This window comes from Mastigoproctus giganteus, chromosome 7, assembly GCF_048544385.1.
Source record: "Mastigoproctus giganteus isolate SK-2022 chromosome 7, ASM4854438v1, whole genome shotgun sequence".
Taxonomy (NCBI): Eukaryota; Metazoa; Arthropoda; class Arachnida; order Uropygi; family Thelyphonidae; genus Mastigoproctus; species Mastigoproctus giganteus.
This window is the reverse complement of record NC_143581.1, coordinates 171,093,072-171,118,432: the sequence shown is the minus strand read 5'-3', so window position 1 is coordinate 171,118,432 and position 25,361 is coordinate 171,093,072. Positions and strand designations below refer to the sequence as shown.

The 25,361-nt window shown below is 37.6% G+C and overlaps 1 protein-coding gene across 1 annotated transcript in view; it reads left to right on the top strand.

The window, feature by feature from the left end:
- Positions 1-25,361, top strand: part of LOC150083332 (death-associated protein kinase 1-like) — a 574,715-nt gene that overhangs the window by 135,108 nt on the left and 414,246 nt on the right. The window contains exons 8-9 of the mRNA XM_090377188.1: positions 7,269-7,358; positions 22,414-22,530. Coding sequence (XP_090233314.1) covers positions 7,269-7,358; positions 22,414-22,530 — 207 coding nt within the window. The remainder of the gene's footprint in view (positions 1-7,268; positions 7,359-22,413; positions 22,531-25,361) is intronic.

The following is a 25,361-nucleotide window of genomic DNA, read 5'->3' as shown; positions in this document are numbered from 1 at the left end:
AATAATTAAGATTAATTAAATTTAAAAAAATTATAAACCAATCTCGGAAAACAGAAATGTCCATCCAGGAATTTTTATGATTGTTATAAAAAACAGGAAAATTAGAAATATTTTTAAATGCTCTCGGTTTTTTCGACTTACCGATAACGAGCATAGACAATCTGTGTGTCCCAGTAGCATTTGCACACATAGCATTTGTAACTCACTCTTTTCTCATCTTAAAACTTGATGCAGCCATTTCTCTTTTAGTGGCTAGGGTTTTCTGGGTAATGCTTTCCACAATAAGCCCATTTCATCAACATTATAAATGTTTTCTTTCTCTTAATTTGCTGCAGTGCGTAGCACACGCTTCTTGATTAAACCGGGGTTCGAGTCCGTGACTACCAAATATGGAGGATGCGGAAAGGTCAGGGAATGACCACCGCATATCCTCGGAGCAATATGGCCTTAGTTGCTAATGCTCCCAAAAACCAAATAAACAAACAACAACAAAACATCTTAATTTGCTATAACTGAAACAAACTTACCAGGCACCACTGCCAATTCGTCTGCATAAGGTTTCTCACCTTGAATATCTAGTTCAGCGTTTCCCAAACATTTTTTGTCGTGGAACACTTTTCATCCCACAATATGTTTGCAGAACACCTATATTTACGGAACACAAGTTTAGCTGGATCCAAAGAACTGTTTGCTAATATTTTATTACATATGCACACTGTGCATCAGGAGCATCTTTATTTCCAACACATGTAAAGCCAAATGCAAATGGCTGTCATCATTCTTTCGTTTTGGTTTTTGTTTTTTCACACCGGATTTTTGAGCAACAAAAGGCTCTCTTTTAAGTGTGACAATATTGTGTTCGTTTTCATCAACTGCAGTTGCAATACTAGAAGTACTTGCTTCTTGTTTTAAAGTTCCTTTTTTCAACCACATATCCATGGTCATTTATTTTAATAATAATATTTCGAAATACTGATAATGATCAAAAAAAATTTATTCAAGGAAGTGAGTTTATTTATGATATTGGTTTGCTTCCCCTTCTCCTTCAGCCCATGTCCTCAAGGCTAAATCACATACGAATGGCATATTAGATCACTACATAGCTACTTTTTCATATATGTCACTACCTCTACGCATGCTTTTCTAAGCAAAAGCCTGCCAAAATAAAGTGTTCCACAGCCTATTTGATTATTAGTCTATGCCAGTATATTATTAACCGAAAAAAATTATGTTAAAAACTATAATGATACAAAAGTGTTGTACACTACATATATGTAAATTTATTTTATTTTATTTTTTTAATTATTAATTACAATTTTTCGCAGAACACTTGTTCACATTTCACGGAACACAGTTTGGGAAATGCTGATTTAGTTCACATATAGCATGTCTCAATTTAAAGTTTTTCAGCCAATCTGTGCTTGCCTTAATATCTTCATTACCTATTAATTTTCAATTAAAATCCAATGCTTTTTTTCACACAACACTGGTTCAGCTAAACTTCGCTTCTGGAGAAACCACAAATAAAGCGCACTCTCTAAAGTGGCAATTTCAGGTTTTTTGATTGTCTTTTTCCTTCTAGATTATCCATAATTTAGAAGGAAAAAGTAATAAAGCATTAGAATTTATCTGTAATAGCATTAGAATTTTTCTTGATGTAAATTGTTGAAGTTCTCACATTAAACCCTTTGGAGAGATTTCCTAAAATTACACCTTTTCTAATTTTATTATAATTTCTGTTTTATGTTGCAATGTTAAAACTATGTTTTATTTTCATTCACATTTTATCGGGAAAAAACTGACGAAAATAATAAATTGCACAGTTGCGGGCTGATATTATTCTTACCGAATCTGGTGCTAAACTAATCTGAAATTCAATCATGGTTTTCAAGAAAACCCAGTAGTCTCTGTGATATTTTTCTAAAGCACATTTCTGAAGGCCAAGTAGAATTCTAGAAGTCACAACCATAAAACAATAAAGACAATTTGCAGTTTTCGGTTTATTGGACTTTTTGTTTGTACAATCTGTTATAAACGGGCAGTAAACTCTTTCGCTTATTAGAATAAAAATTCAATTTGCAAACATGATCACTATAACTTGTGCAGTAAGCACGGGTTATAGTGATCATGGATTATAGTTAAAAAAAAAAAAAAAAAAGAAGGAAGATCAGCCTTTCAAATTTATTCTGGATAACAGACGTTCTACTATATATATATATATATATATGCTGACTAACAAATTTTAGAGTTTTCAGTGGTAATGTATATGTTTAAAAGATTTAATCTTCAATGTTAAATATGTACTAATCTAGACACTTAAATTTAAACTATCTAGAATTGAAAAAAAGAAAAGGAACAGATAAAAGAAAAACAGAAAGAGAAAAAAAGAGAGTCCATTTATTCACATGACCATCTCTTTGCTACTCATCAGGAACTTTGAATGGTTAAATAGCCAGACGAAATGAATGGCTCATGCATACCCATTTCTTTGTCCCAATAACATTTTTACTAATTTTAATTATTCTAAATTTATTTGTAATCATAATTTCAGAATGAATGTTAATTTTAATTTTTAATAAATAACTGGTGTTTACAGCAAACTGGGATTGAAACCCAAAGCTCTATGGGTCTGATTGAGGTCTATAAGGCCTTGAATGGGTTGAGCACGCTGAATTCTGATGGGATCCTTCCACTTGTTCAGATTACCAACCTACGGGGACATAAGTTCAAATTAAGAAAGGACAGATGTAGAATAGATGTGCGGAAATTTGCCTTTAGCCAGCGGGTGGTTAATTGCTGGAACAAACTTCCATCTGTCGTTGTGGAAGTTGATAGGTTAAATAAATTTAAGGAGGAACTGGACAGGCATTTGGAGGGAATGGTGTGTTTTTTTTTTTTGGCTGATGCTGCATAAGCTCCTACACTTGCTTTCTTGCATCATGTGCCACTACTACTACTACACATCAGATAATTCAAAAATACATATATAATTCATTAAAATACAGATTTTAGCATGTGATCTGTATATATTAATTTTAAATATTGGTCTGGAAACCCTGCTCTTGTTTTAGTTTGGTCAGTTGACCAAACTAAAACAAGAGCAGGGTTTCCAGGGAGGACAATTAATTGACATATGCAATTAAATTTAAATTTTGATTAAAAAACTGGTTCATCTGGTGTTTCTTCTTGAACTGCTACTTCAACTAACATAAGTAATGAGTTCCTGCAAAACCTTGTTCGAGTTGGTCCTAGTTGAATAATTTTTCCCAAAGTACACTGTTATTTTGGAATATCATTCTTGATGGACCTTGAATAAAGCAAATGAAAATGGATTTGAAAATGGATATGCTGTGAAACCATAGGCTCAGCAGCCTATGGTTTCACAGCAGTAGCCACTAGCCGACCGGGCTAGCCGAGTGGGTAAAGTACCTGCCCGGCAACCCAAAGGTCGTGGGTTCGATTCCCGCCTCGGGCTTGGATCAAAGTACTGCAAAAACCTTGGGAGGTGCAATATGGCCACAGAAGCCGATGCGCCAACAACTACCAAATCAAAAAAAAAAAAAAAAAAAAAAAAAGTAGCGACTGCAGCACTCATGCCTAGCACGAGTCAAGGAAATGGATGAAAATTATGAATTTCGTACTTTTCATTCATTCAATTTTTGTATTTGCAGTTCATAAGAATTGCGTTGGCAGTATACCGTCGTCCCTACTCGTTCCGTCTCTCATTGCCGTGAGTTAGCAGCTTATTGTAGACTAATAGAGAGGCTTGAGTCATCATATCTGAAAATAAGTAATTGTGTATTTCAAGTTTATCATTTACTAACTTTTTTTGCTTGTATGTCACTTACAAATTACTGGTTTCATCTAATCTTTCACCTTCTGTATAAAAAATAATATTTATACATCTATTAATGACTTATTTATGTAAAGATGAAATATTTCAACTTGTGCCAGTTGCTCTGCTTGGTAAGAGTTTTAATTTAAAATAGAAGCGATAGGTAGCATCTTGCTTCCTGTTTGCTTTCAGTTTGTTGTTTTGCATGCTGGTTCACTGCATAATATAGTGCTGTGATTGTTAAGAATTATTGTGTTACGTATTATTATTTTGAAATCATCCAAGATGGATGATTAGTGTTATCATTGAAAGAAAAACCATTTGGAAGGTGAAACATTGCTGAGAAGAGAGAAACTATTAAGACAGGCCATCCCAAACCATTAATTAAGACAAAAGTAGGCAATCATTCATTTCAACCTAAATGGTACAAACAAATAGATTGGTTATGTGGAAGCCTCGAGTGAAAAATTGTATTGCTGACAGATACTGGTTATTTTAATTTTAGAAATATTTTGAGTGACAGCAGTTATCACACAAAATCTTGAGGTCATTTGAATAATTATAAGTATTTGAAAATGTTTGGTCAAATAGACATTACATGTGCCATTAGTAGTGCTGTGAAGTTCCAAAGAGAAAATTATAATAGACAAGTACAAGAAAATAGACAATATTTAAAGCAATTAGCCAATGCAGTCTTATGTTTATGTAAGCAAGAACTTGCCACTACGTGGACATAATGAAGGAGAAGATACCTGAAATAAAGGTAATTATTGTGAACTTTTAAGTTGTTTTGTGAGAATGGACTGTGTTTTTCCATCACGGCTTTCAACGAAGGAAAGGTCTAAACAATTTTCGGGAGTTCTAATACAATTCAGAATGACTTGATAATTGCCATCGATAAGGTTATTGGCAGTGTCATTCGAAATGAAATTGAAAATGCCCAGTTTATTTCAGTGCAAGCAGATGAAACGATGGATTGTGCAATGCATGCTCAACTATCTATAATAATTAGATATGTTTCGGGGTATCAAATACATGAAAGATTTTGGGGATTTTTATGATGTCAGTGTAGACAAAAGAGCTGCAAGACTTACTGAAATTATAGGAAGCATGTTAGAAACCTTTAGCGATGCAAAGAACAAGCTGGTCAGTCAAATGTTGGGTCAGCAGTGATGGCTGGTGAATATAATGGGGTTCAAATGAAGCTGAGACAAAAGGGTTTCAAATTCGGATATTTTATTTGCTGCTATGCGCATAAATTGAATTTAGTTTTAAGTAAACTGTCAGAGAAAGTTAATGGAGTAAAAGTTCTTTTCACAACTCGAGTTTTTAGTAAATTTTCTTCAGGTACTAAAAAGAAAAGCTGTACTGAGAGAGTTCATTGGTAACATACCATCACTGTGCAAGACAAAGGTGGTGCTATGCAACTAGAACAGTGTCATCAATTAAAAGACATTGTGAAGCTCTAATGAATGCAGTCCAAAGTATTTTGGATGACAGTGCAAGATGGGATGAAGACACTTTAAGTGAAGCAGATAATCTGCTTATAAAATTAAATGATTTCAGTTCCATGTTTTTCATCAATTGCTTTGAAAATATATTATCCCAAGCGGAAAAACTATTTGATCTTTTGCAATGTAAACAACTTGATATGAAGTTTGCCCTACAGAAGATAAATGACTTTATTGAATTCGTTGATTGTAGTTGCACTGAAGAATCATATCGCAATATTTTTGAAGAAACCATGAAAGATGTAGAACAGTCAAACGATACAAATTCTCCACCAAGAAAAAGAACTAGAAGAAGGCTAATCAATTACAAAACCATGTATTTTGAATTGACTGAAAATATATTGCTGTCACTGAGAGAAAGATTTGCTTGCATTCAAGATTTTGCGTTTTTTGAGCTGATTGATGTGACATGTTTCAAGAAAATTCTTGAAACATGTTCACATCAATCTTAATGCTCTCCAAAACAAATATCCCAATATAATAGATTACAAGTCCTTCATCAACAAAAAATGTTTATCGTGACAGAGATTTTAGAAAATGCAAATCAGCCAATGCTCTTTTAGAACTATTTCATGAAATAGGATTATTATCCGCCTTGTCAGAAACAACAAGGCTAATTCAACTTCTCATAACAATACCTGTAACTTCTGTTTCAAATGAAAGAAGTTTCTCAGTTCTTGATTGAATTCGATCCTATTTGAGGAATACAATGGCTCAGAAACGGCTCTCATCAATATCAATAGAGAAATCAATAGAGAAAGAAATACTTGTTGATTTAGAAAGAAAAAATGAATTGCATGACATGAGTTTAGAAGAATTTGCATTAAAACCAAGATGATTAGAGTTTATGTTCAAATAGGCTAGTTAAATTATTTCTTATTTAATCCATAATTTATTTATTAGCTGAATCCAGAGAATGGTACCCCTTACAAAACGATGGCGAGAAGCTGGGGAAGGCAATGATTGACAGGTTGTGACTTCGCCCACTCATGCATTCCCCCTCTTCGCTTCAGGCGGATGTCACATGTCAACCACACTGTCAAAATCTGAATCGAGCATGAGTAGACTCGAGCAGTTAGTCACCACTGTTTCACAGGCTGACTTTTAGCTCAAAACATCTTGATGCTAATTAGATTTTGATTTAGTTACCTACTGACTTGTTAGTATTGTTTTTAAACTTTGAATTGAAAAATTGTTTAAATTATTTAAATTTTAAACAGTTTTGGCAGTTTTGCAGTTCAATTTTGTTTAAAATAAAAAATTCTCTTTGTGAAATTTTGGCATTAATACTTCTGAAGGTCCATATAGTATGATTTGTTTGGCTTATTCACAATACTGCACTTATATCAGTTATTTATCACTTACTTGTATCAGTAACACGCTTGTTTAAGGCTACTAAAATTATGTACCTTCCACTTATTTGTAATTACAGATCGAAGTAGTAAAAATCAGTTTGAGAATTTTCTTGCTTGACTGTTATTCCTGTTTAAGGATGCAGGCTAAATAAAATCAGATTAGCCAGGCACTGTTTATAGAACAGAGAACTGCTCCTAGCATAAATATATTGGCACACATTATTGCACACTTTTATCAGTGTCACAGTAAGTGTTTTTATTGGTTTAAAAATGTTTGTCCATTTAAATCAACAGATAAATATAAAATTACAAACCTGTTGGGCTCAGTTACTTCACTTAATTTTAATTAAGATATGGAATCTTCATTTTCTCTCAGCTACTTCAGTTTATGATAACACAAATGCAACTGGTTTTTAATTCCAAATTTATCCATGATTCTCAGTTTTCGGGGAGAAATCTCTCTTTCTGGGTGTTCTAAACAAGAACCTAGGGTATTATATTTTCAAACACTAAAACTGTTTGAACAAGGTACTGAAGTTTATAGTACTTTGTAAATTTGTTTTCTAGCCACAGGATCAAGATGAAAGGGCAGAAAGAAAAAGGAAAGAAACAAATATTGAGAATTTTAGAGTGTACCTTGTTCGACAAAGGTGGAAAGTAAGTTTTTACATTTTAGATTTAATGGGTTTGCCAAAATATTCATAACAAGTAGGCATGTTGCATTTCATTCAACACTCAATATTTTTGGGAAATAAAGAAAGAAATAGTTAAACTGATGCATTTTATAATTCTGTTCTTCATTCTGGAGAACCATATTGAATAATAAGATTAAATAATATACTTAGTATCAGTATTCTCTTTAAACCCCCCCCCCCCCAAAAAAAAATATATATACATTTTTTTTTTCCTTGACTATGCAACTTCCAACACCTAGCAATAACAGAGCTCAGTTGGAAACCAAAACTGCTAGCAAATAATACATAGCAAGCCCATGGCATATTTTATCCACTAGCATGGAGAGATCAGATTTTTTACTGCTGTATTTCTCCATTTAAAATATAATAAATAATGGCCACTGAAATTGAAGACTCTACTGGAGGCATATTAATTTTTCCACACATAATTTTAATAGATATTAATATATAATATGTCAATCTTAATCTAATATGTCAGTCTTACCGGACATTCCTGAAAAACATCACCAGAGTTTATGGTGTTGACATGGATTCAGGCAGTGACATCAATATGACCACACCAAGCTCCACGGCCTTGATTTTCATGGTTGAGAAGTGGCACATAAGACATGCATTACCAAACATAATCCTCACCTTATGTGATGCAATAAATGCTATGATTCATTCATTGAGCAGTGGAAATGGGTTCTATGGAGTGACAAATCTTGCTATGTCCTATTCTGATCAGAGGAGGTGGTGTAATGCCATGGGACTGTTTCTTGTAGTTTTCATAACCACGAATACCAATGCCTACTTTAACATTTTGAACAATTCTATGCCCCCATTTCAATCGGATAATGCCCCATGCCATACTGCCAGTGCTGTTTGAGAATTGAGAATTGAACATATGGACAAAAGTTGGATTGGCTAGCAGAGAGAGTCCTGATTTGAACTTATTTTAACATTGGTGGACTGTATTGGAATGTCATGTGAGGGTCAGACCAACATGCCTTAATTGGTAGCTCAACTGGTCACTGTTCTGTAGTAGAAATGTAGGACAAAACTTAATGCAGTCTGTTGTTTGTTGGTGGAAAACCTATCTAGGAGGGTGAAGTGTGTCATAGTGGCCATAGAGGAAATTGAAGTGATATAGATATGAAACCAACATATGTCCAGGTACTTTTGGAGGGTAGTTTATATACAGTATAGTATGTAAAACACATTAAAAATAAAAACCTCTGCAGATAGTGCAGCAGAGCATCTCTGTGTTCACATTATGTGAAATTGCTGAGTTTGAATCTTGTTCACCAGCAGAAATTGAGAAATACTTTCCATCAACAAAAAGTATGGTATCGTGTTTTGCAATGATAGACAGAATGTTACAACACTTAATAAGGTTCCATTTCCAAACTTGGCAGTGGTCTGGCCCCAGGTTTGAGAGAGTTTGTACTGAATTTTAAATTTATTTCTTTTCCAAAATTTGCAAATTACAGTAGTGATGCATTGTACCACGAGCATTAAAAAAAACATTTCCTATTTTAGATCAAGAAGAAAATAAAGAAAATACCATAGTAGCAACACTGACTTTAAAAAAAAAAATCAACTGTGTATATCAGTGTACAAACTATGTTAAATTAAGAAATGTGGAGACATGTTTCATTCTCATTTGTTTTACTTTCAAAATATGGCATCTTTGATTACTGAAGTTGATCAAAAGTTTTTAAGATAAAGTTTTGACTTCATAACTCAAGTTTGCAGTGTCAAAAATTCTTATTCATAAGATTTGAAAGTTGGTAAATCTGTCTTCCTAAATTTTATCAGTGTAAATAGGAAGCCAGGCTAAATTAAGGAAGGATAGTTGTCAACTGGATATAAATTGGGGGAAAAAAGTAAGTCACCTGGTTTCATAAAAGTATCTGCCCAACGTTCCTTAAATTTACACAAGCTGAGCTTTGGCTAAAAGAAAAATTTTTAATATCCCATACAACTATCCTTTTTTAATTTAGAAGTCAGTTTTGGAAAACTGAATCCCAATAACGCTGAAATCTCCACATTGTTGCCAACATTAAGGCTTGCCATTAAGACCTACCTGGCAGACTAGTTGTAAGTGGAAGATGGCATTCAAGTTACAACCTAACTGGCTGGGAAATTGCTCTCCTCTATCATTGGACAGTTGAGTGGTAGTGATTGTGTTGACATTTGTGCACATCACCCCAGATTATTTGGATAATTCTGTGATCCATCAAGGTTTCAAGTGGGTCAACTTGCATCATCATGTTCTTCTTGTGGAGCAGCTGTTGTGAGATTTTTTGGCTTTTTTCAGGGCTGGATTGTTGAAGTATCACAGCTTGTATCCATCACCATTGTCTCTGGGTCAGTCTTGACTAACACCGTAGATGTTGCGTTAGAGAGGCAGCCATTACTCTGGTCGTCACAGTGTTATTCCAGCAAGACTTTGACTGGGTTAGCACTTTGGGGATCATTTTGATTGGTAGTGCAGGTGGACATTCACTTAACCCCTGCAGTTTATTATTATTATTATTAGCCATATGGTGCAAGGAAGCTTAAGGCTTATGCTGCACCAGCCAAAAAAAAAAAAATTCTGAATTACTCTGAGAGAGAGAGAGAGAGAGAGAGAGAGAGAGAGAGAGAGAGAGAGAGAGAGAGAGAGAGAGAGAGAGAGAGAGAAGTAGAAGGGAAGCACCAAGAAAAGAAGAGAAGAATGATGATATCCAGCTCAGGACCCTGGGTGTGCCAAGCCCATACTCACCAGATGTGAGCCTCTGGGGTTAGTTTGTGCACCCTGTAGAAATGTTGGAGTTTCCCCCTCCAGCTGCATTTTCCATTATAACCTACTGGACAAACTGTGACCTTGCTGACCCTGGGCCCATGACCTACTTCTGCTTGGCATGTAAAAGTTCCAATGTAATGGACATCACTACCTGATCATCGTTGCAAGGGACTTTAAACAAGGGAGATTCACTTCTGATGAGGAAAACTTTAAAAGAGATGTATCCCCCCCTTACCCCCAAGAAGAAAGGGAAAAAGAAGTTTTCAAAGCTCATATTTCAATTCTTCCCCACTGCTGCTAAGCAGCAGTTGAATGCTGCTTAGCAGCAGAGAAGACAAAAATATCAAAGAAGGCTGTTTTCAAGATTGTTTGTGCCTGAGGTTTATTAGAGAGATACCGTACAAAGTCATTATGGACAATGAGCAATTGAAGGCCCAAAATCAGGTATTTAGCAAAATGTTAGGGCCCATTCCTCACCTTACTGGAATTCCTAATAACAGTAACATGGCCAAAGTGTCAGGTGGAGATGGGGTCTGGCCCAGAATCCCGACAGCCGAAAGGCCCAACAACCCAGAATCCCGACAGTATCTACTATATTGTAAAAATATATTAATATAACTCTATATATTTATTAGTTTTTTAGTAAGTAAAAATTTACAATATTAGATTAATTTTGTATAGAAAGAATATAAAAAATAAAAATTTTAACGACAAACACCTCTTTCAATTTGAAGATCATGTTTTCTGTTACAGAAACAAACAGTTTTAAAATATGATCAGCAAATAAAAACAGCTTACTTAATTTTACTTTGTTATTTTGCATTTAATTAGTAATTTTTCAAGTTGAATTTTGGTATTTGTATAGGGTGTTTGAGCAATAATTATAGGTATAGCATTGAAATGCTAAAGATAAAAAACTTTAAATAAATACTTTCAGAATATGAAAATTTAGATTAATGCATTTTGGCAGCTGTGTAACATTTGTCATAAATATCATTAGCATAACTAAAACTGTAATTAAAGAGGTATTTGTTATTTTAACTGTGCTTTCACGAATTTCTTTGACAAGTACATTAGACATGACAATGAGCACCGGCAGGATATTTTGAAAGGGGTAACAGGAAAAAATATCCCATTTTCTTCTTATTATTATAGTAATATAATAATAATAAGTAATATAATTAAGTACTGTAAAGTACTTAAGATTATTTAAATGTTTAATTATAATTTGTATGAATTTTTGCAAATTTTAATCTGATTTTGATATCATTAAACTGTGATTGTCAGTAATGTGGCTTTTGTGAACTGATATATATGTGTGTATATATGCTCTAGAGTGCTGTCTGTTCTATATTTTATTTTTCGCTGCATAAGGACCACCGCCGTGCAAATCCTCTGCATTGGTGGATCGATCGGAGGAGGGAGGGTGAATTGGTACTTCGATCTTTTCACCATGGCGACGATTTGTATGGCGATTGAAATGCAGCGATTCCACGACCATTATTGGCCTCGTGGTCCTCTGTCGATATGGGGCATGATGGTCAGTCTATTTTATTTTAATTTATTTTGATTTTGTTATCATCTGGTATTTCTTTTAACCCTCTTTTGGTGATATTTCACGTCATTCGGAACTGGTACCTCTCGGGGGGGTACCGCTAAATTAATAAATAATTGGCATTAGTCTAAATTTTGTATAGTTTTAATTGGATTTAAAGTTTGAAATTATACAAGGGTTTATGGGCTACTATTTATATCTATTCTTTCTTTTCGTTCGATTGTTTATTTGGGTTATTTTTATGTTAATTTTCGCTCTACAGTTTTTGCCATACTACTGGCTTATGTTTTATTTAATTTAAAATATTGGATGTATTTCAGCTTCATATGGAGGAATTCCATGTCGCTGCCTCTAATGAAAGCTTAATTATTTATTTATTCATTTCATTATAATTTAACTTTACTTAATATAATTCAATGATAGTATATATATATATATATACACACACACACACACCAAGGGTCCTAAGCTGGATATTATCATTCTTCTCTTTCTTGGTGATTCCCTTCTACTTTTGTCTCTCTCTCTCTCTCTCAGGGTAACTTGGGGATTTTTTTTTTTTTTTGGCTGGTGCAGCATAAGCCTCATGCTTCCTTGCACCATGTAGCTAATAATAATAATATAATAAAATTTTAATGTTTTTAGTGGCCGTTTTGATTACATGAAAAGCATTTTTTATTGCAAAAACAGTTTCTGGGATATAGACTAACTTTGTTTTTTTAAATACAATTGGTATGTCGGGATTTTGGCCATCGGGAATCAGGCTGTCGGGATTTTGGGCAGCACCAGTGGAGATATATCCCAATCTACTATCAATAAAGTTGTATCGTATGCTTCTACTTTGAAACAGCCTGCTCCCACCCTCCCCCATCCAAAGGTCCAAGGCATGTTATTATTATAGCTGATCAGGATAGCACATTGGGCATCAGTGAAGTAAAATCTAAGGTCATCAAAACCCTGAAATCACAATTAACCAACATTAAGGTAAAAGCAATTAGGATAACTCAGAACAGGAGCATCATTGTGGAAACTGCATCTAGGGAGGATGTTGAACAAATCAGGAGTTGTGAGCCTAAGTCTTAGAGTGGAAATTCCATGGCAGTGTGGCCCCAGCCTCCATATCTTTGATGTGGATTCTTCGGTTACCAACAAGGAGTTGGCCACAAAGATAAGCAGGTGCAACCTACAAGATTATCTTGAGCCACAGGAAGCCAAAGCAGGTCAAGGTGCTGTTTTCAGTGAAGTCTATAACAGCAGGGTTGTTGAAGTCACTCTGACCATAAGGAGGATATTCTATACTCAAGATGGCGCCTCTGTAGCCAGGTGGGCAAGAGCAGCAGTGCGTTCACACGCCTCTTGATTAGACTGGGGTTCGAGCCCGTAACCACCAAATACGGAGGATGTGGAAAGGTCAGGGAATGACCACCGTATATCCCCGGAGCAATATGGCCTTAGTTGCTAATGCTCCTAAAAACCAAATAACAACAAACAAAAACATATACTCAAGATAGGATATACATAGAATTGGGACTACCACAGATTCAGGGACTTTAACCCTGTGACCAAGTGCTATAATTGCCTTGGTTACAACCATAGAGCTGTCAGGGGCATTCACAAACAATGTCTGTGGGCACTCTGGGGGAGGTGGGACACTTATACAGAGAGTGCCAAAATAAGTCCTTTCCTGCTAAATGCATGAACTGTAAATTTATCAATAGACCAAGCCATGGTGTCTGCAGAGGGGGACAAACGGGGCACTTGCCCCCTCCCCCTGGGATCGAGTAAAAAATTCCACAAATTATAATAGTAAAAGTGATTGAGATATGTAACCTTACACCCTCGACCATGGGACGCTTTGTCTGCCTTAAAATTTTATTACGGGTTGGTTTTATTACCGCTCCCTCTTCTAAGAAATTAGAAGAGGAAGAGGTAAAGAAGAAATTCATTGAAAATGTCATCAATAGGTTTGCAAGCGATAGACGGAGAATTCAATTCTTATACGATACGTGATTATTGAAATTATTATTATCTATATATATATTAATTTTTGTTTCCTTTATATTGTAAATTTATATACATTATGTATGTGTTTTTTTTTTATTGATGCAATACTGTATTCTATAATCTACTTGTGAAAAAAAACCCCAAAAAAATTAAATAATTAAATAAAAATTTATTGATATAATTATTTGTCTCCAAGCTTTGCCCCCCTCTTGGAAAATTTTCTGTGGATGCCCATGGACCAAGCAATCACTCAGTCAGGGATATAGTACTTGCCCGGCATACTGCAGAGCAGTAGAGAATCTCAGACAGTCAACCAACCAACTATAGATAACAGCTGTACCAGAAACCCTTACAAACTAAATATTGCTCAAGTAAATTTGCCCAAAATGCTATTTCAAATGCCAAAAAAGCCATTTCAGTTGATCCAACTAACCATATTATGGAAGACAGAAATCTAGACATACTCCTACTTCAAGAACCCTACTACTTTCAGGGCCATGTCAGAGACTACCCTTATGCATATAGGAAAATTCAGTCATCAGCAGGTAACTGTTTCGCAGCTATAGTTGTTAATCCACTTAATTGTCACAAGGATTGAGTTCATCACACCTTGCAGCTGCCACCATAGATGGCCACTTTGGAAAAGTGTATTTTAAACATCCTACTTTCAATACTCACTGGACATTAGGCCACATATGACTGAGCTGATCATGCCCTGGATCTGCTGGGCACCTACAACCTCATCCTGGCCATAGATACTAATGTCAAATCTACCCTCTGGCACAGTGTCTCCATTGATGCCAGATATACCATGGTAGATGACTTTCTCACTTCCCATAACCTGAACTTACTAAACAAACCTAATCAACCAACCACATTCTTTTCCACCCTGGTACAATCTAATATCGACATTACAGTGGTGTCTTCAGCAATGACTTGGCCAATTTCAAACTGGACCATCTATGAGTGTCTCACCACTAGTGACCACAGGGTTATTTCCTTTAGTATTTCTAGTGAGCAGTCATCTTATCTGTCCTATGATGACACTATGCACTTTACCATCCAGACCAAGTGTGACACAACGGTAAAGCAACTTCTCAACCACTTCCATCCTGATTACTTTGCACATTTCAGCCACCTAGAAGGCCGAGTTTATTACCACCCTGCTTTAGAAGGCATGTCAAGCGGCCACCTTAAAGAGGAAACTCCATCCAAAGAACATCTCATGGTGGACTGCAGAATCTCCTCCTTCCAGAAACAACTTAAATTCTCCAGAAAGTTGCTTCAAAGGGCCGTAGAGCAATCAGGCAGGAATGAATTACTGCTCTCAGTGAAGAATTTAAATCCCTTTGCAGGACGTATGTAAATACAATCCACTGTGAGAAGCAGAAAGCTTGGTGGCAGCTTGTAAAAACTGAGGGCAATAGAGATCCTTGGGCCTTATACATAAAATCATCAGAAATAAACTTAGCACACCAGATATCATCAATTAAATAACTGAAGAGGGTCCTTTGGAAACCACTAACTGATCTGACACTATGGAGAAGATCAATAGCCAACTTGTAATTCAGTATGACCTAATAGCATGAAACCAGCTTCATGCTCCAACTGGTTAGGAGCATGTTTTCTCTGCCCAGGAGGTGGGTGATGCCATTCATAAAATAAAACCTGGCAAGGATCTCGGCCTTGACCTCATCGAAGGGAAGGTAGTGAAAAGAGCTTGGAATGTTGCTTTTGACTTTCTCTGCAACCTCTTCAACCCCTGCCTTCTAAGTTCGGGTTCCTTCCTGGCCGGTTGGAAACATGCTAACATGAATTTAATCTCCAAGGATCCCTCTACTATCCCACATTTGGCCCCAATGTGCCATCCCATTGAAATCCACCCTATCCTAGGGAAATTCTTGGAGAGACTCCATGTCTAGGCTGCTAACTTATTACAGAGCCAAAGAATTCCAGGCACAAAACCAATAAGTCTTCACTGCGGCGAAATTCACTATTCATACTATCCTCCAAATCACCAAGATCAAGGAAGAGTCAAAGTCAAACACACTCTTGAGAGTGGATTTCAAGAGTGTATTTGACTTGGTCAGGTAGCCTAGAATTATCAGATGAGTCGAGGCTGGCCGAGCCCTCACAGCAAATCTGTCAATGCCTTACAGATTACTTCAATAACAGAAAGTTAACCATTAAAATACTGTACCACCAGATAACCAAGGCAACTTCCAGAGGCTGTCCCCAGGGCTCCATCCTAGGCCCGGCTATTTAGAATATGGTGCTGGATTAATGGCAAGCCACTTTTTCTCCAGTGCACTACCATAGCGCACCAGATCCTCCCTGGAGGGGCAGGCCCATACTGTCCAATAGTGATCCAGGTAGTGGAAAGGAATTCTAAGTATATTGCTTTAAAGAGGGAGATCTCCTCTATTAAACATAACCAACTTGATAGCAATACCCAGATCATGCTTTTGGTGATCTGGGTATTGCCCCTTCTCCATAGACTTTCCATGGAGTCGAGCCAACTTTGCTACTGCACATCTGTTTGGAAAGTAAATACCACCATCTTGTTCCCAGACCTCGAAAACCTTTGAGGAAAGTTTCCCTGTCTCTTGGGAGTTCCCCTCCCACGTGACCTGTGGGGGTCAGCCCAAATATTCACCAACGGACTGTTCGGCACCAAATTAACCTACAGACCTGTGGTTTTCACTGGACAGTAGTATTCTGAATGGACTTAAAATGGGAAATAGCAAAATATCCGATCACCGGAATAATCTTGGTGATCCGACTCTGAGTGAAATGCAGACTGATGAGACGCAAACTGCACAACAGCAGTGTAACTTGTCTCAGTCTCCAGAAAATGCTGACATCACCATAACACAAGACTGAGAGGACCAGAGGCGAACTCCGGCCCCCAAGAAAAAATATGAGGATGATCATCCCCAAATCTGAATGAGAAATGAGAAGCCAGACTGAGCCTAATGACTCACAGGAAGGCCCTGGTAAGCAAACAGATGCTGACATTTCACCCAGAAAAGTGGGGGTTCCCCCACCCTGGATCCTTCACTTCCAGAAGGGGATATTGTAAATCAGGTATTGGTACTGCACACCAAACTAGAAGACATCATGAAGGATAATAACAATGGAATCACCACGTCAGTAAGAGGGGACATTGTGTCCATATGGTCTAAACTCGAAGCCATATTAATGGCCGAACACCATGCAAGGGAAAAAGCAACGGTTAAGTTAGAAGCCTACTTGGAAGAGAAAGAGAGAAACAAATGCCACAGCACTTTCTTACTCTGCTGCACTAAGGCCACCTGCAAATGCACCTGCTGCACAAATTCCAGCACAAGCAAAGAAGAAAACACTCTTCAAACCGAATCATTCTTAGACCCAAGGAAGGGGGAAGCAGTGACTAATGAGGAAATCAAGAATAACGTCATGGACACTATGAGAGATGACTTTCGAACAACAAGAATTAAATCCATATAGAAAATACGAAGCACAGGAATCGCCATCAAAACTGAAACATAAGAGGAAATACAAGGAATAATGAAAAACCCAAAATTCACGACCTTAGGCCTAACTGCTGAGCCACCCAGGAGAAGAGGGCCAATGGCTATTATCTTCGATCTGAACAAGGATACAAATCTGCAGTAGTTGACGGAGGAGATCTACCAAAAGAATCTCAGAGAAACCCTACCAAATTAAGAACTGCGAAACCTTGTTAAGCCTAGATAGTAACGAAGTCTAGCAAAGCAAACGCTTCCAACTGGGTGGTGGAATTCGCCCCTGCTACCTGGAAAGTGCTGAAGACTTGATTGAGAATCTACTTTGAGTGGACCTGCCATCAATTCAGGGAATACGTGGTCGTGCTTAAGTGTTTTAGGTGTTGTAGGTTTGCCCACACCGCCCATAACTGTGCACAACAGGCAGCAACCTGCAGCCACTGCTCTGAGAGAGGACACGAGTACAAAGACTGCCCAAATAAAAATAAAGAACCCGTCTGTGCAAATTGTAAGTCAGCAAGAATGGAAAACAATCACTCAGTCAGAGACTCAGAATGCCCCTCATATCTAAGGGCAAAAGGAATATACCAAGGAAGAACAGATTATGGCGGCATGAACTAAAAAGTACGCCACTGAGATTAAAATCTTTCAACATAATGCACAGCGGGCCAGAGCGGTGGTCAATCAACTCCGGGTAAAGGCCGATGAGGAGGGAGCTGACCTCCTCCTCCTACAAGAACCATATGCACATGCGAAAATTGGGATACCCGCTGGCCTACAAGCTCATACAAGCAGATGAAGATACCCCTCGGGCAGCGATACTCGTCCAAAATCCTTATCTAACAGCTACTAAAGTGACTCAACTCGGTACTCCCTGGGTGGCTTGTGCCCACCTTCTTTGTGGTTTCCTTGTACTGCAGACCAGGCCAGGAAGTAACATATGCAATTAACTACCTTCAGCACGTGCTGGATGCACTCCCAAACCAAAAAATCCTAGTTGGAGTGGACATCAACTGTCATTCACTCATGTGGCATAGCACGATGTAGGACAGGAGGGGGACCCATAATGGGCAACTCCTGGAAGACTTCCTAGCTGGATCCAGATTCATTGTGTTAAACAAACCACATCACCTCCCAACGTTCTGCAACACTCTTTGGGAGGCTACAATCGACATTTCCCTTGCCAAACGAACATGGCTGCGTACTGCCCTGGCTGGAAGGTGGAAAACACACAGACAACCTCCGACCACCGGGTAACCACCTACAGGATTACAAGAATGCTAACAACGGTACCGATCATCAGAGAACTGCAACATAGATTTGCGATTGCTAAAGCGAACTGGGACCTCTTTTTGCAACAATTGGAAGCAGCTGCATCTAGTGGCCCACAGCAACAGGAGACTGAATCAGACCCAGATCACCACCAAAGAACAGTTACAGAACTCATTACCAGTGTAGTTCAGATAGCAATTAGGAAGAAAAATGCCACCCCTGGCACGATGTCCTGGTGGAATCAGGAGATCCAGACACTCTGAAAGGAAGTTACAAAACGAAGAAAGGATTTCCAGTGGGCACGCAGGACCTGGCCGGAGAATGAGATTGGTCTTGAGACAAAGGTATAGGGAAGCCAGGAACCAATACACAGATAAAATTCGCAAGAGCAAAAAGAGTGCCTGGGAGCACCTGGCAACAACAATGGGAAATGAGAATCTCTGGGGGGGTGGTATACAAGGTAATCACCAACAAACTCCCTAGGGGGGAAGTTCTCACAACCATCAGAACCCCACAAGGACTACTTAAAACTATGTGGGATAAATCCATATTTTGGACAACAACTTCAAGGAGGTGGTTACCCCAAACACAGAAAAGCAGCAAACCCCATGCAAGCAAAATGAAAACTACAAGACAGAAGCTGTGGAGCAACCATACACATTAGAGGAACTACAAGAAGTTGCAGCACAATCCAATCCAAAAAATGCCCAGGTAAAGATCTACTAGAACCAGAGATTATTAAGCGAGTTGTCCAATTGGCTCCAAACCTACCACTAAAGCTGTACAATCAATGCTTGTCAGAGGGATACTTCCCCAAAAAATGGAAAATGACAACTGTAAAACTGATTCTCAAGAACCCTAGCAAGGACCCACAACTACCGAACTCGAACCGGCCTATCGCCCTCCTCACAGTCATGAACAAACTACTGAAGCGACTACTACACAAGCGGATTCAACACTACTACTCTGCTGCCAACCTGGAATCACCCAATCAGTTTGGCTTTAGGCCTGGACTATCTGCCATGAGGACTATCTGCCACTATCTGCTAACTGTGGATGCCATGAGGAACCTTCTGGTTGCTGTTGAGGAATGTCAGAAAAAATACTTCCTAGCCATGGTAGTGGACTTTGCCATGGTGTTCGACTCACTTTGGTGACCGAGCGTCCTGGGCAGACTCCGACAAGTGAAAATCCCAGCCAACTTATACAACAGCATTAAAACTTACCTCTCCCAATGAGCTATAGAAGTAGTGATGCCATACCACTGAATCACCAGAACAGTACACCGAGGATGCCTGCAAGGTCTGTCCTAGGTCCCCTGCTCTGGAACATTAGTCTTCAACGAGTTCCTGCACATTAATCTTGGAGAAGTGCACTCACAGGTCTTCACCGATGACTTAATTCTTACAGTGACTGCAGATTCAAGAGCTCAGCTGGAGGACCAAGCAAACAACACCCTAAAAATCCTACAGAAGTGGGCAGAGGACCACTTTCTCCAAATATCAACAGAAAAAACCAAATCAATCCTACTGAAAGGAACCCTCAATGTCAGAAGGCCACCCCAAATAAAAATAAATGCACCACAATCAACTTTTCCACTGAAAAGAAATACCTTGGTGTCGTTTTTGACACAAACCTCTCATGCCAGCCCCACTTCAAACAAGTCAGGAACAAAATAAGGAAATACTCTGCCATGGTTGCAAGGATCACATGCCTTGACTGGGGCCTCAAAATATGTGTCCTGACATTGTATTACAAGACCACTTTTATTCCAATGATCCTATGCTGTTGCCATTTGGTATCACAAGATCACTATGGTCATCAATAGAATCAACCCATCGGTCAATCTTACAGTGACTCGAGCCTGCAACACAGTCAGCATGGAGGCCCTCCAGGTGCTGGTCGGTGTCCTCCCATTGGACCTGGAGGCAGTCTGATGCGGCTTACTCTACTACTACTCCAAAGGGATCTCTATCACATTCTGAGGATATACAATCGAACCGACTCCTATTTCTCCTATTTCTCTGTACGGTTGTTCATTGTACTCATCAGAGTCATTAGGCCTATAACAAACTCCTACCCTCAATTTTGCTTTCCGAGTGCTTATGTCACACCAAACAGACTCAATATGGCACTGTCCATCTATGTCAACTGGGTGCACTTCCTTAGATTTTATGTGTTTCTTAACTAACAGCCTAACCCCTCTTCCCTTCCTATCCTTTCTGTACATATTGTACTCCCCAAATTCCAATTCTGCATTCCTTTATAGCTGTGTGACACCATGTCTCTGATATCCCAACAATATCCTCCTTTGATATCTTCCTGAGCACTTCAAATTCATCAAATTTATTTACTATACTCCTGGCATTGGTGTTCATGCACCTGTTCTTACTCTTAGTTACACTAACATAGCTCGTGTATTTACTTGTTTCATGATGACTCCCAGCAGTGCCTGAATTCCCCAGAAACTTGCTTCCAGGGTGCTTCTGCTCATTCCAATAGAAGCAGTGCAAGAACTACTTCCTCCTCTGGCTACAGCTACCTATTAATCTATTAGTCTCTGAATCCCTCCAATCTTGCAGTTTTCCAACCCACCTAACATTGCCTCGATAGCATCAGCAAATATTATTGCACCCTTTCTATTTAATTGTATTCTTTCCCTCTCCTGTTAACAAGTACAGACCACGCTGAGAAAAATTCTACCCCTTGCACAATCTCTCTAGTGCCAAACTGATTGACAAAATTCTCATCATATACTCCCTCCTGTGGTGTCTGAGCAGAATTTCAGGCACTTTAAAATTTAACCCTAAGTTGCGACTTTTTTGCAACACCGATCTGTACTTGTTAATTAAATCCATAGATCTCTTACACTTAATGTCATTAGTGCAAACATGTACAACAATATTACCTTTTTTTTTTGCCCTTAAAAGATTATCTGCTGAACAATGTCATCAACTTTTGCCTCTGGCAGACATACCCTGGTCCTATTCCACCTATCCTTTTTGCACAATATATTTCCGTTTCCCTGACAATTGGGTCACCGAAAATAACTAACTCCTATGGGACCAGCACATTCTGCCCTGAAAATTGCCGCTGTGTTGCTTGATGCACAAGAGAGCTCTGGCATTGAGTTTTGCAGCTGAGAGTTTGATGGACCCCCCATTTTAATTACTTCAAGAGCATCTACCCGACTCTTCAAACTCTCATAAATGCCCATCATAAGGCTGAGTTGGTGCCTAATTTCTGGATACTCTGAACCAAGCACACACACACACACAGACATCCTCCATGGCTGGATCATGTCGTGTTCCAGAAAGGTCCACAAAAATTTCACATTTTGCACATTTTTTTTAGACTGTGATGTGTTGGGGAATCGCCCCCTTTGGTTCTCCCCTGAGCCATAGTAGTCTGACAACATATTTGGACTCCATTTTTCCTGGTATTTTCCATTTTTCCTTTTTTCCATTTGAGAAATATCTTGTTGAAACCTTGCACCATGTTCATTGGAGACTGCTCCCAAGTTTTCAGGAAAAAAAGCCTAAATGGGAATGCAGAAAATGAAGTTTTAACGACAGTGCTTGGTTTTCGGTCATTAACCGACGATATTTGAAAAATGAGGGTGAAGAGAACTTTTTAAGCAGATATCTAAACTTTTGAACATATTTCCTATGAGAATCTGTTAAAATTATTTCAGGGAGGAAATTGATGCCAACCAGTGTTACCAAGCTACCTCTGTCTGTCTTTATGCCAAGTTAAGGAAAGTTGTCAGTCACAGATTACTACATTTTTGTAGTATACTCTGTGGTTTAAAATTATACAATAAGCATAACATTTTTGAAATTTTTGCTACTAATTACATTTAAATATGCTTTTCTATACTATTAATTAATTAAATTCTGTTGTGTTTCAGCACTCACTTAAAATTATAACACTGTGCAATAAACTTTCAAGAAGTGGAAAACTTCAGAGCAAAAGCAGTATTGATGCTCATTCCAGAGATGCTTCAGATGTATGGGGATGCAGAGAGGTAAGTTTTTAAAATTTTAATCAATCTACAAAGTGTTATTGAGGTTATCTGAAATTGCCAGTTCTCTGCTTCTTAATAGATTTTAAAGCATAGAAAGATTTTTGGGAGCTGTTTTATGAAACTTAATATATATATATATATATATATATATATATCCTTTTCATAATATTTAGTTTATACAGCATATAGTATTTTCTCTTTACTTGAACCATTTAGTATTGATTGATACTTTGTAGCCATTATGCAGGACGTGTTTGCTTTGAATGAGTTGTGGTTATCAGAGAATAATAAATGATATGTTAGCTGAAGCCATACAGATATCATTTACAATATCAAATCAGTGAGGGGGGGGGGGGTTATCAGTTCCTGAATTATCAGTTCCTGAATTCCAAAGTGCAAAATGGAACTGAATTATCAGTTCCATTTTGCACTTTGGTTACAGAAATTGGTCAATGTCACTCCCCATAAAATACAGCCATTTTACTTATATCAAAGATTAAAGCATGGATACATCCCATGTTTGAAATTATAATCCTCAGTTAAGATGAATGTTGGAAGTAACACATACATATTTAAAATGCTCTCCAGGCCACGGAAGATCATTGAATAGGTTTCTTTCAATCTAACACAGTGACCAATCAGATCACACTTGAGGATTAATCTAGCGTAGCCTAAATCCATTTCAGATATGCTTGGGGAATATTGATGTCAGAGTCCTCCTAGGTGGGTGTCTTATTGGCATTTCAATTTTTGTCAATATTATAATCTTTGATCTGCTCACATATGTTGATGATATTATGATTAGTATTCTTTCAGACTGACAAGATCATTCAGTAATCAATCAGACCTGTCTTATTGACATACTTCATAAACTTGCTGTAATTTATAGCCATTATGCAGGGACTAATGTTTATTTTGGTTGGCTGTTGTAATTATCAGAGAAACTAAATGACATATAGAGCTATAGATATCATATATCATTTACAATATCAAATCAGTGAGTGGGTGAATCATCAGTTCCATTGGACACCTTGTCACAGAAATCTGTCAGTGTCATCCCATTAATTACAGTCATTTGATTTACATCAAAGATTAAAGCATGGAGATGCCTTCCATGTTTAATAATAAATCTATTCATATCAAAACATCCCACTGTATCTTTCTGAAAACATAATATGGAACATGAAACTATCAACAAAAGTGATAATTTGATTCCATGAGTAAGGTTAAAAAAGGTAAACTGCAGCCATTATCAATCCACTGCAGGTTGAAAGCCTCCTCAACAATTCAATTAGAGGGAAATGGACCATAATCTACCATCTTAATCCAGTGCTGGTTGACAGATCGACTGTGTTTAGCAGTCAGGGGCTTGAACCTTAATCTATTCAAAGAGCATGTGCTACTGCATTCCTGCTCCTGACCACTCAGCTACTGAGGCCTCTACCAGAAATGTAACATTGATGATAATATATTATAAATTATATGGAAAACTGTTACATATGCTGTACATAATTTGGAATGAAACTGCTGATTTCCACCTTTAAAAAAAAAAATCTTTGGAATTGCTTTGTGGGTCTATGAAAGCAGGATTCTCATGTTACCGAAAATCCAAATTATACAAAATTGAAAGTATGCCCAAATGTTCTTAGATTGTGCCATTTCATATTTCCATGTTGGAAAAATAAATTCGTACTGTGTAATCAGAAGGCTGATTCCTTAGACCTATATGGAATGTCAGTGTACATACTGCAAGAAATTGAAGTTGATGGAAACAGATTCAAATTTGACAGTCTGGAAACACTGGACATACATTTTCCTAACTTACCAATCAATTTTTAAAAACTGATGTAATCCTATTGATAGATAGATATTTTATTTTATTTTTTATTCATCATGAAAGGTAAATATATTTTCTCTGTATAATACTCTATATACACTTACTTAAAGATATAATTACCATCAGGGGTAAAGGAAAGCGTTTTTGCTTCCGTAAAGGTGAGTACAGTGGTCTCAGACAGTTTTTAAATTCTGTACAGTGGGATCAACTGATGTGTTACCAACAGTAAATTCTAAGTGGGAAGCATTCAAGGAATTAATTGTGGAAGCTACTAAAAGTTTCATACCTATTAAGAAATATTGTTCAAGATTTAGGCCTAAATGGTTATCAAATGAACTAATGAGACTCGTGACAGAGAAGAAAAATGCATGGAATGCATATAAATTATCAAACGACTCAGAAGCCTATGGCAGATATAAGCTAGTCTGTAATCAGGTCAAAAAGGAGGTTAGGCAGGAGAAGGCAGATTATGAGAAATCTTTGGCAAAGGATGCTAAGAAAAACAGCAAGGATTTCTTTACTTATATAAACTCTAAAAGGAAGGGGATGAATATGATTGGTCCACTTGATATCGATGGTTCGACAGTTGATGATCCTGCTCAAATAGCAAACAAACTGAATGAGTATTTTGCATCTACATTCACACATGAGGAGTTATTAAGGTTTGAAATGGCAGAAGGTTATCAAATTGTAGCAGGGTGCTTAATGATTTTGTAATAACTGAGAGCAAAGTGGAGGAGAAATTGTTGAAGTTAAACATAAGAAAGGCACCTGGGGTGGATGGGATCTATCCAGTTATATTAAAGGAGTTGGCAAAGCAACTAAGCAAACCCTTAGCCATAATTATGAGAGCATCCTCGAACTCAGGGGAGGTCCCCACGGACTGGAGATGTGCAAATGTATCCCCAATTCACAAAGGGGGATTGAAGGGTGACACAGGTAATTACAGACCAGTTAGTTTAACTTCTGTTCCGGGTAAAATAATGGAGTCACT